Genomic DNA, 18,278 nt, shown 5'->3' on the forward strand with positions numbered 1-18,278 from the left:
GCTTAGTTGTGAGGAAACTGAGTCACACAAAGGTTACATAATGAGCAGTGTCACAAGCTGGCAAGAGGTCAACCTATGACTTGAACCCAGGCAGGTAGACTGCAAGATCTGCACCCTTAACCACTACTGTAAACTGCCTATGGCAATGAGAGACAACAGGATGTGTATATGAAAGGACACAAGAATTTGAAGAATGAAGTATAATCTAGGCCAGTCGCCCCTCTCAGGATTCCCTGGCTAATGGTTATCCTATCTCTGCCCAAATGCCAGTGTTCTTTTGCTTCACCGCAGTCTGCAAGTGATTTTGGTGAAAGGTAAACCTCATCGCTTCACCCCTTCAAGGCATTTACTTGTTACCCGTGTCTGCAGTACAAAGCCAATGGCCACAGTTTAGACATGAAGGCCTTCTGGGATTTGCCTCCATCTGCACCTCTCACTTCATCTCTCCCTGAACCAGGCCATGTGGTTAAATGAGTCTGACATACAGATAATCTTGTTTGGTGGAGAAAACAAGGTTATTGTGAGAATTAATCAATATAAAATGCTTAGAACATTGCCTTGAATGTAATAACTGCTCAAGAAGTGTTAGCATTTTTATACCCATCTATTTCTGATCATCCTGCTAGAACTTGCTGTACTCAAAATATAATTTATTCCTTAGTTCTCTCCCTACACCAATATTTACTTTGCAATAGCTTGGGAAATAAAGCAAATTTATTGGCTCATCTAATTAACAAATTCAGAGGCAGAGTGGTTGCAGGAAGAGTCCAGTCAGTTTTGCTTCTTTTTCTGCAAATCTCTCAGCTTTGTATTCCTGTATGGCTTTCATCAGAGCAGCCAGAAGGCTTCCCAGGTACCACAGGAACTACACTTGGCTTTCTTACTCACATTCACCAGGAGAGAAAACAGCACTAGACGTCACCTTTCAGCCAGAGCTCTGAACTTCATTCTGAGTAGCTCACCTGCAAAACAATCCCTGTGGCCAGGGAAACCCCAAGTCAGCCAGTGTAGACAGAAGAGGAGGTACTTTTACATTAGCCACAGAATGCTGTTGTAAATGGCCATTCCTCAACCACCTACTTTGACAAAGGGCACGGAATTACAATGTCAGGATTGCACTATTTCAGACCCTTTACTGGAGCTGGAGGTGGTGACAATCTGTTCTAAACTGTGTGACTTCCCACACACACACGGAATGGATGTACAGAAGCATACCCATTAGTTCCATTAATTCCACAGCATCCTTAATTCCACTTCCTACGTGTAACCTACCCATTCCTATTAGTTATGCCACAGTGGACCCCAGCCATGGACAGTAAGCCGTATTTTATTCAGCATTTTCTAATTTCTTTTATTGATTATAACAGTAACTAAAACTTCATCATTTCATTTGGCTTGTTAATTCCCTTGCCCTACTCTAGCTGTCTCTTACCTCATTTGACATACCTCTCGCTGATAACTTCCTCAATTTGTCTTAGAAATGACCACATCAATTGCAGTTTTCTCGTTCCACAATGGCCAAAGTATAAGACTCTAAAAATTTTTTAAGGGCTCCCACTAGATGTAACATAATTTGAATTGTGCGTGTACCTGTGTGTTACTTAATGTTATCCAGTGATTCTTAAGATGTTAGTTAATGATGGTCCTGATGATTCTTCACTGATATTTAAAAACATACCTACAGGGGCCGGGGATTTAGCTCAGTGGCTCCGACACCTGCCTCGCAAATACAAGGTCCAGAGTTCGATCCCTGGTATCCCACAAAATAAATACATACATGCCAAAAGTTCTTATGTTCATATGTAAATAAGTGTAAAACCAAACAACATTTTTGTTTCATACATATTTAACACTTTGAATTATTTAAAAATAAAATGTTTATCCTGGACAACAATTAAAATTGAAGTATAGCATGAATAATCTATTTAACAGTAATCTCTGTGACTATTTTTCCCTCCCTCATCCAAACAAATGTGTACAAGAGCCTTTGGTTTTAGATTTTTGTAGTCTTTAAAAACAAGCTATTGTTGCTTAAAAATAAAAGCCTTTACAATGAGTGCAAGAACATGAAATATGAGTATAAAACACTTTCTTCTAAAACAAAGACTAGAAGGACAAAGCCTTGCCTTTTTGAAAATTTTAATTATAATGAAATCTTAATTAGAAGAGCTAAAAGTAGAAAGTACCTGTTGAAAAATTATATAGCAAATCTAAGCAACAAAATGCACAAGGAAGCACCTACAAATTAGTGTCTAGCAAAGGGATATGTTTCTGTGTGCTGTGACAAAGCACATTGAGCAGTTTAGCAATTAATTATCAGAATAGACTGTGAAACATGATACCTGAGAAACCATTTGAAAAATCTTTCTAAACAAGTCAGCATTTTCCACTTATTCATAGCAAGATTTACCAACTCTGATCCTTCAACCTAATAGTTCATGGTTTTGTTGTGCGTGTATGTGTGTGTGTGTGTGTGTGTAACAAATGATCACAATATCAGTGGATTAAAACATCACAAATCTATGATTTTATAGTTCTGTAGGACAGAAGTCAGAAATGAGCTAACATGAAAGTGTCCCTAGGGCCAGGTTTCTCTGTGGCTCTAGGTGAGACTTGTTTCCTTGTCTTTTCCAGTTGCTAGGAGCCACCTGCATTCTTTGGGTTTGGGTTCTCTTCTCCTCCCAACAAACCTAAGTCAAGTCCTCACACCATTTTACTCTGACCTACTCTTTTGATTCCTTCTCCCACTCTTCAGAACCCTTGTGATTAGAAAGAACCCACCCAGATAATCCAGAATAATCCCCTGATGGGCAATTCTTATTGTAACACAACCTCAGGTCTCCAATGGTGTGGAATGCAACATCTTCGAAGATTACAATGATTAGGAGGCCAGTCTCTGTGATGAGTGGCCACTGTTCTGCCTGCCGCATGTGCCACTGTTGGGTTCCTGATCTCTATAATTCTATTACACTTATGTAAGATGTGATCATTGCAGGAGGCTGGATACAGGGTACTCAGGATTCTATCTGGCTTTTACAACTGTATAAGCCTAAATTATTTCAAAATAAAAGACTACAAAAACTTTGGGGAATTGGATGAAAACATATAAAAACATTTACAGAATTTCATGAATTTCACAGTAATAAAGTGGATCAAAGGAGAGCTATCACATGGCTTGTCTTAGACATAGGAAATAGCAAAATTGATCTTTAGCATATGGGAAGAGAACGAAGAAATGGAGTAAGTAGGAAGGCAGGGCAGGAAAATGGGGTTTAAGTGGGGGGCAGGGAGGGGTATGGCATTATAAAGTGTTCTGTACATGCACCAAGTCCCTACAAGGAATGTGATCATTATATACATGTATATATCATACATATCGTATATATGAATGGGTCCAGGAGATGCAGAGAGGAGAGGGGAAGGGCATAAGAAAAGAATTAATGTATGACATATACATGAATATATGAATTCACACATGCACACTGAATATAGTCATTATGTACTACAAACATGTACCAATACGAAATAAAATAGGAAATAGGATGATTTAACTTTGAAAATAATAAAGTAGTAAGTAGTAAATCAAAGTTGGGGTGGGGATGTAATTCTGTAGCAGAGCACTTGGCTGTATGCACAAAGCCCTGGGTTCAATCCCCACCACTGCCAAAAAGAAAGGAAAGGTGGAGGAGGAGGGTCAGAGGAAGAAAGATTATTTTATTGTCTTATGGTTGTAAGCACATTTTACAATGATCTAAATAAGATGAGTACTACCGAAGTTTCCATCCCTTCGAATAAAAAACTCCATAACTGACCAAATATCATATACTACGTACCACAGTTTAACTTCACTATGGTTGATAGAAACAATATATATTTGAAATGTTTATGTACCTACTCACTGTGCCTATCAAGTAATAATCTAAACTTCTTAAATCAAATCACTAAATTGCTCTAATAAATGTCATACTGCATTTTATATTTTTCCAAAAGACTGTCACACTTTGTTTTACTTAATATCTTCTAATATTATGAAATACATAAGGCAGATCCTGTTGTCCAGTTGTTCCAAATAACATAAATTAGGGTTAAAAAATTGCACGAGGATTTCTGATCCAGAGAGAAATGTGCTTATGTCTTGATGTTCTAGTCTGGTTCCAGAACAAGACAATGGCAGATTGACAATGAAGTTTAGAAGGAAAAGATGAAAAAAAGACATAACTCAACTCAAAATCGGGAACAGTAGCAAACTAACAAACATGATGAAGTAGGCCAAAATTGTGGGCCTGTTAAGCTTCGAATATAGAAACTGCAGGGATATGTGGGAGTTTGACACCTGTGAGGGAGCTGAGAGCCAGCTTCACTGATAGAAGGCAGGGTAAGAATGGAAGTAGCAGCCCATCCACAATGAAAAAGAAGACAGTAAAGGCAAATGGTAGCACTCTCTAGCTGGAGCTACTGCAAGTAGAATACACAATGGATGAGCAGATACAAGCCCAGACCAACCACTGGAAGCCAGCTAACTTCCAGGCTGACTCTCAGGTCTGCCTCAATGCCAACATCATGATAGGTCAAGAACAGTTTAATCTACTAAGCTGACAACTGACTTCTCATCAAAATCAATAGGCAATAGAACACAGTAGATTAATATCTTCACAGTACTGAAAGAAAATTAGTTTCAACTTCAGTTCATACTGGACCAAGCCACCCAAGAATGAGGACAAAAATAATTAGTCACGGACAAAATGCACTACATTTATCACTAATATTGACTAGAAGACATCTTTAGTTCAAAAAGAAAAATAAGTAAAACCAAAGGAAAGATATAATATTCAAAAATTAACACTGGTCACAGCAATTTATAGAATGCCTATAAGTTTAATTAGACAATTAATAATTTATGTTAATTTTTCCTTTTAAATGAGTGAAATTAATTAGAAAATCTCAAATGTGATTAATGTGAGGAAACTGCAGTGGAACTTAAAACATGCTGAAGTTCTTATCAATGCAGTTAGCTTTATTAGAAAAATTGATAAAGAAAAAAATTTAAGTTAAAATTCTACTTCACAGAAATAAAATCTATAAATACAAAGACAGTGGAAGGAGAAATAGAAGTTTAGATAATTTTAACAAGGTTTATCAGTTCAATAGTGAAAGAAACCATTAAAGGCAATAAACAAAACATCATAATTTAAATTAAGAAATATTTACATCTAAATAGCAATGAAATATTACATATAAAAACATATGAAATGTTACAAAAGTAGTTTCAAAATAAATTTGTGCCTTAAATAAATTTTTGTTTTAGAAATATCTAAACTACATGAATTAATGTTCAATTTTAAAACTTGGAAAAAATAAATATTCCTAAAGAAAAAACGTAAAATGAAGAAAAGAAAAAAAGTCAGAGGACAAATCAAGAAATAGGAAACCCAAATATAATATGCTATACTTTTTGTTTTATTATTTTTGGTACCGGGGATCGAACTTGGATCCCTGCACTTGCAAAGCAGACAGCGAAACCACTGAGCTAAATCCCCAGCCCATAGTATGATATACTTTTAAGTAGAACAAATTCTAGAAAGAGTGATCAAAGAAAATAAGAGAAAATGCTCCAAAATCTAATATTAGGACTCTACAGGGACTCTAACTATAGCTATAGTAGAGATTGTTATAATTAAAAAAAAAAATTTGTGCCTATGAATTTGAAAACTAACTGAAAATGATAATTTTATGGAAAATGGAATTTTCTATAGCTGATGCAAAAAAGTAAGAACATAATATTGGGCCACAGATACACACACAAATAGAGATTTGATCTATAACAAAATCACTGTTAAACTCAGAAGTAAAATAATAAAGTTCAATAAATAGAATTGGATGCATGTTATCCATATAGAGTGGACAGCTTACAATGTACCCAAAAGTAAATTCCAGGTAGATTCAGGCATTCAATATGAAAAAAACTTTCAAACTTTTGGAAGGAAATATAGAAGAATAATCTTATGATTTGAAGATACGGAATGTTATCTCACAAAATTCACAAAGCACAAAAACCAGTCTTAATATTGTTCATTCTCTGGTGTTCCATGTGACCTATGAGGCTCTCAGAATGGGCTGCATCAAAGGGTTTCTGGTCTTCTGGCTTTTAGTGAGGTTTAAGAAATGTGAGTCACTGACTAGAGGCCTTAAGGACAAGGAAAATGAAGGTTTCCTTCCCAGCCCACTGCGCTGTTCTCTCTGTAGTCTGTGAGGGCTACAGTTGCTGCCAGACACCACACTCCTTCCTGTTGCCCTCCCCAAATTTCAGGAAAAGCACTTCCTTCTCTTTCTTCCCATCTAGGAGTGCTTGCTGTTGTTTACCCTTGTGTACGTGCTGTGTCCTTGGTTGGCTTCTCAAAACCCTGACTGCATCTTTGCAAATGTCCCTTTATTAAGCTCTCCACAGATTTGTAAGTTTGAGTATTTCATATGATCTCTTTCAAGTCTCTAGAGATAAATTAAAAAGACACAGAATGGTAAAACTGATGTAAAACTTCTCCATAATAAAACAACCACACAGTAATGAAGAAAAGGAGGGCAGAAAAGGAAGTAGGAAGGATGGAAGAAAGGAAGGGAAGAAGGGAAGAAGGCAGAGAGGGAAGGGAGGTTTAGATCTCGAATGTTTCCCCAAAGCCTCATGTGCTGAGAGGTGAGACTTTTGGAAGGTGATTAGATCATGGGGGCACTAGACTCATCAGCGGACTCATTCACTAATGAGTTCAGTAGCTGAATGTGCTGTTGGAGATAGGAGGTGGGTCCTGGTTGGGGTTGGGTCACTGGAGACGTGGCCTGAAAGGGTATATTCTTGTTCCCAGCTCTTCCCTTCTTTCTCTCTGCTTCCTAACCTCCATGACCTAAGCAGCTGTTCTCCGCTATGCCCTTCCACTATGCCATGCCTGCCTTGGATTCAGCTGATTGGGGACTGAAAAGATGAGCCAAAATAACTCTCCTGTCCTTTCCTTCTTGGTATTGGGTGTTGTGTCTCAGTAATGAGGACAAAGAGAAGGAAGAAGAATGTCAGAAACAGGAAGATTTTGTCATGGCTCTTTAGATAAAGAATCACTCTCCAAAATAAATAAGGAACTACATATCAATTCAAAATTATGGAAGAAATACAAACAGGAAATTAATAGAAGTGGGAATAAGAATGGCAAAAGTACAAATCAAAACAACTACAGCAACAAAACAAAACATGAATTACAACTGCAGTTCCTACAAACCTCTGGCCCTTATGACGTCTCCAGCCTCTGGGAGAAGTGGGTTGAGAAATAGATGGGCAGCGAGGCGCCCGAAGCTTGTCTGGGGTGACAGTCATGATTGTCTGGAGGACAGAAGGAGAAGAAGTCACTGAGTAAAGCGGCTGAAACCCAATCTGGGGAGGTGAAGGTGGAGCTGCCCTTCACGGGGCCTGGCAAGGATGGAGGCAAGAATAAAGTCTTGTTCAACAGAGACAAGGACAAAGCTGGGGACAGAGGAAAATGAACTTGTACAACTATTAGACTTCATCACTGATGGCCTCTTCCTCAGAGGATGCAAGGCAGAGACAATGGTGAAACTTCTGTGAGAGAGGGAGAGACAGTGACTGCCCAAGTCCACCTGAGGATGAAGACTGGAGACACAAGGCCAGGTGCTCCTGGGTTTCTTCTACCAAACTGTCTGCATCATTTGGTCCAAACTAACCTTCCTCCAAATCCCTCCATGCCTAATCTTAAATTTCTGCCAAACTAAGCAACTTATAATTTCCTTTTTTGTAAATTGCCCCTAGCTAGTAATTTATCACTGTACTTAAATTCCCGAATACTTCTTTTGGTAACTATGGTTATTTAAATGAGTACATTTTAAAGTGTTGGAAAAAAGATAATGAAGGAATCATCTTTATATTTCCTTTCATAATTGTGAGAGATCAGTAAGCTATGCAAATAAAAATAAATGTGCATTTTTAACAAAGAAACGTGAACCCCATCATTCAGCATCTTAGTATTCCCTATTTCTCCATTTGGAGGTCAGGACCACTGCTTTACAAATGCAACAATAAAATTCGTTCATCAACTATCTGTATTATGTTATCGGAGCTCCAAATTCAATACAACAAGTTATTAAATGCTTCTTAGGTTCAAGGTTCTGTGTCCATGAGGGACAGAGGAAGGGGTTGTACAAAGTACAGGAAGCCTTTGATATAGAAAATGTTGTATAATTATTGTACATAAAAAAGCGTTACTCCAAGTAATTTCAATCTCCAATAGTCTGCACTTTTTCTGCAGGCTTAGAAGTAGACATATGATCTCCAAATAGGTGTGTTTTCCCATCACAACTGACCTTCAGGTTTGCTTAAAGCAAACGGCTGCTCCTACTGCCTCACCTTTGTTTAATGGGAGCCATTTCCCAAGCCAACTTTGGGTTAATGGACTGAGATGGGAGAATATCAAACATATCTCTCTGTTTTATACCAGATTGCCTTTCTGCCTTGTGGCTTTAATCACTCAATCCTACTCACATCTGCCATAATAACAATTATGACTTTTCTACTGCTTTCTCACCCAGGAGGATATGTCAGGGTATACCAACAGCTCTCAAAGAAAGACAGGGAAAATCCTTAATCTTTTTCCAGCATCAAAGGTAATAATTTTCCTCCACAAACACCCGAGGAATACACCTTTTGGCTCTTACACCTACTGTTCTCGCAGGTCTGTGGCTCCATTCTGATTTATGAGTTTTCTTCTATCCTTTCTCTTCTGAAATGTTTTAATTATGTAGACAGATTGTTAAAAAGTCTCTTTCTTCCTGTAAACAACTATTTTTTTGTTAGTAGGATTCTGTTTAACTGGTTTCCTCCTTACTGATCCTTCCTGTATCCCCAGGAGTTATGTCTGCACATTGTTTAACTGCAGGGTGAAGAGAGGAGAAAGCTGGCTTCTTTTCATAAATTCCCTTGAGGAATTCAGTCCTGGAGCACCTCAAATTGCAAATCTCCGTTGGGAAATGTGCTTTGCTGCATATGTCTGGAAAGCCCATAGTATTTTAGCTTTGATTCCTCATAAGAGCAAAGTATCACTCATCAAATAAGCAATATGATAATATCCTCAATTCTTCTACTTTTTAAAAACTTTCTTTCTGACCAAAATCAAAATATTTGAAATCTTCAAAAGCACCAGTGAAAATGTTAACAGTTGCTCCTTCCTCAGGGAAATCAGAGAAGTGGATTTGAAAAAGTAATTCCGGTGATGCTGATATCCACAGCTCTTACTCTGTCCCCATTCACATAAAAGGTAAAATATAAAGAAAATGAGTATTTATGATATGACTCTTTTCTTGTTCTGCATAAACACTTTTAGGTACAGTATTAGTTGGATGTTTTTCCTAATCTGGAAATCATTCTAATTGTTTTATACATTCTCTGCTAATTCTGACCTTTTACATTACCTTTGTAGCCCAACGTTTGAGTCAAAATTGTTTTGGGTCAATAATAACTAAATACTATCCTTCAACTAGCTTAGCAATTTCCCATAGCAATTATAAACTTTTAACTGGCACCCCATCACAAATCAATATGCTCCCTCAAAGACTCCTTGAAGATATGGAGGCATATTTGGAATCAGAGATAATTTTTAGACACAGCAGTGTGTGTGATGTCTTCCCCTGGAAGAAGCATTTACTCAGCTTTCCCAAAGAAGAGGTGTGGTCCATGGCCAAGCAGCCAAAGACTTTGGCAAGTGCTGAATACAGAGTGCCAACTTTGGTCCCAGTAGCCAGGCTGCTAACCAGGAGTGGTCTGGGCAGGTAACTGCAGTTCATGGGGAGCTGAGATTCTTAACTTGGTTTGGTGAAGGGGTACAAACTTATTGGCATTTTATGGAAGCTTTTGTGTGTATCTAGATTTAAGGGGGTGAGGAGTGGCATTGACATTTTCATCACCTCAATAGTGGGTGTGACATAAAATAATAAAAGGTTAAGATTAGAGTAAATCATATTATTCTAAAAGAAGGTCATTTCAGTATTTTTTTAATAAAGTAGTCTTTTATTAATGAAATAGATTTCTGTAATCTGAGATGTCAGTGATTCTGTCATTCTGGGAGAGGTCCTTCAACTCTCATCATTTAACATGTATCATTTATTCTTTTGAAAATTTTAAAATTTACTATTTAAATTGGAGAAATCTTACTTTTACGTGAAAGGGAAATGCTAGATTAAGCTCTCCCCTTTTGAACTTTGTATACAGTCAGTGCTCTGTAACTCAACATTCAACCAATTTGGGATCAAAATGTTTGGGGGAAAGAATTGCATCTGTAGCGAAAATGTGCAGTTTTTCTTTTTGTGATTATTCCTGAAATAGTACAGCATAACAACTATTTATGTAGTATTTGCATTATATTAGGTATGATGTGGTAAGTATCATTAAAAAAGAATCTATAAATGATTTAAAGTATACCAGGGGATGTACATAGATCATATGCAAACACTGAGCCATTTTATTTAAAAGATTAAATATCTGCAGATTTTGGTACCTGCTTCGGTTCTCGAAGCAACCACCTTTGGATATGGAGAAACAATAGCATTTTTATGATGGAGTATTTTTCTACAGTCTATGAATGTGTTTTTCAAAATTCATTATTTTGCAATCCACTCTTCTTCTGTCTTACAATCATGCTAAAATAACCCAAACCTTAACTTTACAATAAAAAAGGCTTAAGTCTGGCCAACTTTTACCTAATTAAATCTTAGGGTGTTACTTATTAACAGTAGGATAGTACATTCCTTAGATTAGATGAAAGTTTGCAAAAGCGGATTGGCATTCTGCAGACATCTACTGCAGTCATTCCCTGTTTTCAGAGCATTACAGTGCATGTAACTCTTCAGTGTTGCCGCTATGCTGCAAGATTTGTTTCATCATAATTGTGTATAAATGCCATCAGATATGTATAATGTGGAATTTTTTAAATTTCTAGGTTACTTTATTTAATGGGTCTGCAGAGGACAAGAAAGGAATGAAGCTTTAAGAAAAAGCAAATCATGTGGTCTTCATATTCAGTAATGAAGAGAAATGCAGCCATCTGAAATGGTCATGAACCCCAAGCAAGTCTTCCTGTCTCTGCTGATATTTGGAGTAGCAGGGCTCCTCCTCTTCATGTATTTGCAAGTCTGGATTGAAGAACAGCATACAGGTAACACATGGACTTTTTTTTCCTCTATTTTTATTATAACAACTGTGGCCCTTTTCATTTAAATAAGCTGTGTTGTTTACAGATATATAGTAAATTGAAATGTTTCCAATATCAACAACAGTTCCAAAAACATGAGTCACAAAATAAAATTCCCAGGCTTTAAAAGAAAAAATAAGTATACAACTCCGGTGGCCATTTGCTTGGCTGCTTAACACTTAGAATTTTGTTATGCCAGTGAGGTGCAGCAGATCCCTGCTGCCCAGTATAGGTATCTTTTAGATAGTTTCTCCACAAAAGAATTGCTTTTATCCTGGTCTTTCCTCTACACATCAGGCAGAAGCCTCAAAAAGGCTAAATATAGAGAAAATTCTCTTTTAATGCCTTCTTAGTGTTTGTATTGATACTCAACTCTGATGTGGAAATTCTTTCCTATAAAGCAGAGGTTGATGGACCTTTATTGTGGAGGTAAACATTTGGTAGATGGTAAACATTTCAGGCTTTTCAGGCCAGGCTTTTCACTTCTCTCATAACTACCCATCTCTGCAACTGCATCACAGAAGCAGCCACAGATGACAAGTAAAAGGCTCTGTTGCAATAAAACTTTATTTATAAAATCAGATGCTGGGCCAGATTTGGTTGGCAGGCAATATCTCACTGATTCCTACTCTGTTCATCTTGTGCTTCCTTCGTTCAGTTCACAATTGCTGCACATTGGAAACACACAACTACTGTTAAGATGGATTATATTTATAGTGATAATAGTATTATTAAAGGAATGTCTGAGAACATTCAGCTGTTGTAAAGCTCACTTCTTTTCCATTGGTAGAAATAGACTATGGCTTATGACAAGGAAAATAAAGTAAAATCAAATTATTTCTTAGTTGTCTACAGTTGTGATCTATTTTAAAGTTATTCTAGATATAAAACCCTTAAGAATCTACATTCAATTATAAATCAGTACTGAGTCACAAAAGCAATAATTTTAAGTCATTTCCATTTTCAAATGCCTTCCTTTGGTTTATCTTCACTAGTACTTTGAATTTATTTAATTTATATAGGAGCATTTATGAAGAGGTTGTGATAATTATATTCTATAAAATCTGTAACATTTTCAAAAGCTTTTGTAATCCCCATTACAATTTATATGTCATAAGATTATGTTAACTTTTCTAGATTACTGAAATAATTTATTATAACTTATAGCTCATAAAACCACTTGTGATAAAATATATAGGCTGATTCTCCTGAAGTATAAGTTGTAACATAGGTCCTGTCACATAGTGAAGCTTCAGTAGGTGTATGTTGAATGAATGAGTAAAAGAATGAATGTACTGAAAACTCACCATAAACTGTAGGTTGGAATGCAACAAAGGAAGGAGAATCAAAAGGAGTCACAACCAAGCTAGTATCATGGTCTCATTACAGATTCCACAATGGAGGATCACAACGAGACTTCACTTGTCAAGGAATATATATGGGAGAAATATGGTTTAGTCTATCAGTAATAAACTGCATCGTATCTCAGAAAACAAGTCATATAATGATGCCCTACAAATAAAATTCAGTTCATAAAAAGTGTCCTCAATCACCAATAGCTACCATTTACTGGTGTCTTAATACTGCTGCCAAATGTTCACATAGATTTTCTCTGACCCCCATGATATCTTTCCAGGTAGGTGATATTCTAATCTACAGCTGAAGAAACTGTGGTTCTGAGGGGTAAAGAACTTAACCAAAGCCTCATATGTGTAGGCTTTGGTGCTGAGGGAAGAGCCTGGATTTGAGCTCAGGCTGTGCTGCTATGAGGTCCGTGCAGCTCCTCTATGTCTCAACTCCCAGAGAGGAAAAGGTGAGGATTATTATCCCTCTGTAGTATAGATGAAGCATTGAGTGACTTGCCTATAGGTACAAATCTAAGAATTTTCAAAGTATGATCTGTACCTAGGTCTTCCTTCTCATGAACCCTAGACGAGTCTCCTGACTAAAGCAGTGGATAAGATAGACATATAAGTGCATTGTCACTGCAGATATTTTAAATCCCTGAAATTGGTAAATGAAGCAGCACAGAAATGCATAGAAATGTAACTTTTGCTGCAAGTTGGACTTTTAATTTGGGTTCATTATTTTTCCAAGCATTGAAAATTATTTTCCTTGGTTAAGATTGGCTGGTAAAACATTTATCATTTTTTTCTCTTCAATTTTATTTGCAATTTGCTAAAAGTGCTTTCTTGTATATTCAGTATATTTTAAATGATTTGCATAATATAGCAAACTACTCATGGCAACAATCACAAGTTTTAAACTTAGGAATATTTTTAGGAAAGTATTTCACTGAATTAAAGCTATATTATTCTTTCTGAATACTTCCATGTGGAGTTGTGTCATATTAGACTAGAGCCCAGTGTTACATTCTGTACTTTCCTACATAATCAGATATATTGGAATTTTAAATAACACTGGTGGTATTGGAAATTTTTAAACAAGTTTTGTTTTAAAATCATAAAATCTTACTATGTATATCAATGATAAGCAGGAAATTGAGGGAAAAATCTAACTTTTAGATTAAGTTAGAACTGTCTCACAAGAACCTTGTAAGATGAGCTCATTTTGGTTCCCTAAGTAGGACAGGTTTTTATGATTGGGGTAGTTTTTAATGTCATATACATTTCAGTTACAGATGAGAATTTATTATGATCATGGGATGGAGCATTCCACAATCCTGCCCTTTTTTGGATCCATAATCAATTATATGATCCATTTCTTTGTGCTCGTGACTTGATATATTGCTACAGATTTATTTCATACTATTTTTTTGTAGTTATTAAGGGTACACATTTTCCATTCCAAAGGATCCTGAAGAGCTCACATGTCCTACCACTTAGTTCTGTGACTGAGCGAATTTCTTAATATTTGTAAGCCTCAGATTCCTCATCCGTAAAACAGGAATGATGATAATACTCACCACATAGAGTTACAATGCAGATTAAGGGAGCCCAGGGCATGCAGATTGCTCAGCGTGGTGTCTGGCAAGCAGTACTGTACAGTGCATGTAACTTCTTATCCTAGAAATAATGCAGAGCATCTGCAGCCTTCCATGCTCTGAGCTGTCACAACTAACACTCGGCCAGTTTAGGGAGACTGAATGGTGCTCAAGTTTATGCCATGACTGATTAAAGAGAAAGAGAAAAGACTGTGTTCCAGGCCTGATAAAATAGTTGGGAGAATCTAAGTGGTGCGGGGCCATCCTGGTTCCCAGGGTGGACAGTGGAAGGAGAGTGATAGGCTTGAGTGCAGAGAGGGGGCAGTTGTTTAGCAGCATTTGATGTCTCTGTAGGATGTGTCCAAGGTCAGGTGTTCAGCCTTTCAACAGTATGTCTCCAGGACTTAACAATCGCTGTGGTGAATGTACAGATATAACAGTGAGCCAGATTTAGTCTCATGGACAGTAAGGGAGAAAATGATCCTGAGTCCAGGCCAAGGTGTTGGTACAAAAGGACAATAGTCTATGATGACACAAAGAAGATGGGACTTCCATTATGGGGCAAAATAAAGAGCTAGGATCAAGAGAAAGTCAAAGACCTTGGGCAGTGGCCAGTGATAGAATTGCTAAGAGTGGAGTAGGGTTGTTGGGGGGAGCGGGCACTGAGGACCAGACCAGGAGTCCAGTTTGGGATACATCATAAGATTGATCCTGTGACTAAAGGGCTAGTTCTAAATTCTAGGTGTAGTTGCTCAAATTCTAAATAGCCTCCCTCGAACAGCTGCTGCTTGAGTTTGCCATTTGGTGCTCCTTCTCTGGGTGGAATCTTCCTGCCAAACAGAACAAATACCAAAATACGTGGTGTGGGACTGCTTTGCTTGTGCAGTAAGACAGAGCTAAGACCCTGTTGTGATGCAGTCAGAACCTCAGATTTAGAAAGGGATGTAAACGTCCTCTGTAATGCACTTGCTGTGGCCTGACTGCCCCCTCCAAAACTCACGGCAAAACTTAATTGCCATTGTGAGGTATGAAGAGGGTAGAAACGTAAGTCTCTGGAACTTGGAGGTGAGACTTTTGGAGGGAAGTAACTAAGGATAAGTAAGGCCACAAGGGTGGGACCCTAATCCAAGGGTCTGTGCCTTTGTAAGAAGAGGAAGAGATACTTCACTTAGGACACTCAAGCTCTCTAGCCATGTGGTGCTCCGGCTGCCTCAGAACTGTGCAGAGAGCCCCATCAGCCAGAAGGACTTCACCAGATGCAGCACCTGATCACGAATTTCCCATTCTTTAGAACCATGAACTAGGCAAACCTTTATGCTTTATAAATACTTAGTCTGTGATACTCGGTTACAGCAACAGAAAACCTACTCAGTCATCACTTGTTTCTTTTTCTAAATATAAGTCCAGTTACAACATTCCCTGTTTAAAATTTTTCAATGATACCGTTTTCATTTTAACCAAACTTCTCCTTGGGGCCCACAGAACAGCATCGGCTATAGTCACATCCTCCCCATCTTTTCCTCCACCTTTGCTGACTCAGTGTTCACAGTTTCAGAAGCTGGAATACTCAACTCTCACCTCCAACTCTCACCTGTTAGGGCTTAGATCTAATGTCACTTCCTTTGACTCTCTGCAAGTCAGTGCTCTCTCTTTGTCTCTGTCTGTGTGTGTGTGTGTGTGTGTGTGTGTGTCTCTCTCTCTGTCTCTACCTGTGTCTGTGTGTCTCTCTCTCAGAAATGACCACAATCAGCAGTTGCTTGTTAATTACAGTATTTGTTGACTCATTTATTGTCCATATCCCTCTCTCTTTTATGAGTTCTCTGAGGACAGAGACCTACTCTGAATGACTTAGCCCAGCATCCTCTTTCTATAGCATGGAACTTAATATGTGGTAGGTGCTCAATAGTTACTGCTTTATGGATGGATAAATAATGTTTACATTGGATTTCCAACCTTCTAGCCCAATGTTTACATAGACTGTGTTTGAATATTGCTAGGAACAAAAAGCAACACTCCCAAGGCAACTACTCCACTCTACCACAACCTCCTTAGCTAGCACCAAGTATTAATTAAATTAATTAGTAGAGTTTGCATCCTTAACCTCTGCTTACTCATCCTCTGATAGTCCATGAAGTTCGTTTTTCTTTCATCATACAGCCTGATCATTTTTACAGAGAATGAAAACCCAGATTTTTTGGGGGGGTACGGGGGATCGAACTCAGGACCTTGTGCTTGAGAGGCAGGCGCTGGAACCACCGAGCTAAATCCCCAGCCCCAAAACCCAGATTTTTTAACAGTTTCATGAAAGAAAGACAAGCCAAGTCAGTCTCATCCAAGCCATAGCATTCACTCTGTACTCCTTTCACATGATTCATACTATGCTTTACATCATTTGTGGGAGAAATATGCATATCTAATAAAATTTCCTATCAAGTAGTGAAGAATTATGGATCCCAGCGAAAAGTTTACGTTATTGCTTTTTCTGAGATTTTTTTAGAATCAAGTTTAGCCTCAGCCATTTCAAACTAAAATAGTTGTCTAGAGGTTATCCCTATATTATAAAAACCTTTCTAAACAATCTCTCTGCATTTTTTATTCATGACAAATAATGTTTGGCTATTTATTCATAATGTTTTATATGTATACTTTAAGTTCAAATACTTTTACTCTTTTTTTCTTATCTCTAAATAGACATTTTTCCTGATTTCTACCAGTTTTTTCTCTAATATACACTAAAGGTATTAATACTGGAATTTAATTTAGGATTCAGCATTAGGGCCTACAGTCAATTATTTTGCTGAATTATCATGAGTAGCTTATGAAAGCGTCATGTAACTAGAATCCAGCCTGGGTCCGGGATGTAGTTCAGTGGTAGAGCACCCTCTTTCCATGCATGAGGCCTAAGATTCAATCTTCATTGTCATCAGCCCAGGTTCTGTAAGATGTGCTTTGCTTGAGAACTGTGTCTTATTGGTCAGTGTTGTGAACTTTCTGCCAGTCAAGGTTATTTAAATCCTGCATGCGCTTATCAGTACCCAAAATGGATGGTTGCATTCATTTATTTTTTTCTTTTTCAAAAGCATAGCAAAAATCAGTGGTCTCAGTTGTATTTTAACCCTCCTATGTTTATAGTCTAAATGCAAAAGGTGGTGGCTGCAAGCTTATGATTTCAGCCAAAGGAAAGAGAACTTATTGCTTTCTCTCAGATAATTGACTCTGGTTTTCGCAACAAACTAATCTCCGTGCTTCTTATGTTTTCTAGGGAGACTTCATCTTGCTTTCATTTTCAAACTAAGTATACCATTTCTCGACACTGAACCATATTTTTGGCATATAAAGTTTTACTTCCAGACGGGATTGGTATAATTCTTTTCTCCCAAGTCTCTCTGATGAGACAGTATATTCTCTTCCTCTATAATTAGGCTGTTCATCCTGATTGTGATGTTGCTATACTGAAATTATCTTTTCTTCTGGGGTACCTTTGACTACATGAACTAGAACACAGCTACTTTTAACATGGAAGGACTTTATGCTTGCTGGGCCGGGTGGGGGTGGGGTGGGGGTGGATAAAATCTCTTTCTTTTAAAAAGTCACTCATTTGAATTACTTCCTCTTATTTTTCCATGGGTGGCAAATATGTTTTAGTCAAATGAACACGTGCTCCTGCTGCCTGTCTTTGGACACTGTCAGACCCCTGTACGCTGTTTCCTGGTACACAATTGTCCCCACATCCCCACAGCAGTGGGGATGAGTTAGCTGAGCCTCTTTTTGGGGTGAGTTTCCATTGCTGGGATTTCTGACTCCTTCAGGCTATCATATCTAAATATCCTATGTAAAGTAGATAGCCCCTGATTTTTTTTATTACCACACATTGTTTTTTTGTTTGTTTGTTTGTTTAAAATTTACTTTTTGTTGCTTATCCTAATCACTAATCATTTTTCAGTTACTTAGACATGGTCTGACTCTCCCAGTTTCATGGAAGCTTCCTGATGACGGAGAACTTACTTGTTGATCTCCAGGGTGACTGCAGCTGTCCCTGCTTCCAGCAGCTGATTTCATTCCTCACTTTATTGCAGCCCCCAAATCCAGTGTTTATTCTT

At 37.7% G+C, this 18,278-nt stretch overlaps 1 protein-coding gene across 3 annotated transcripts in view; it reads left to right on the forward strand.

Moving 5' to 3' along the window:
- Chst9 (carbohydrate sulfotransferase 9) overlaps positions 1–18,278 on the forward strand; it is a 259,739-nt gene that overhangs the window by 20,248 nt on the left and 221,213 nt on the right. For 2 of the 3 annotated variants that reach the window (XM_021265127.2, XM_013075285.3), the window contains exon 2: positions 10,983–11,198. In XM_021265127.2, coding sequence (XP_021120786.2) covers positions 11,078–11,198 — 121 coding nt within the window. In that variant the 5' untranslated portion in view covers positions 10,983–11,077. Of the gene's footprint in view, positions 1–8,828; positions 9,306–10,982; positions 11,199–18,278 lie in introns of those variants that run through there. The other variant, XM_087193867.1, reaches the window with a different exon arrangement.

The sequence above is a fragment of the Heterocephalus glaber genome, unplaced genomic scaffold (genome assembly GCF_053883595.1).
Source record: "Heterocephalus glaber isolate CG9 unplaced genomic scaffold, H.glaber_assembly_v1.0 deba00000331, whole genome shotgun sequence".
In the NCBI taxonomy this organism is placed as follows: Eukaryota; Metazoa; Chordata; class Mammalia; order Rodentia; family Bathyergidae; genus Heterocephalus; species Heterocephalus glaber.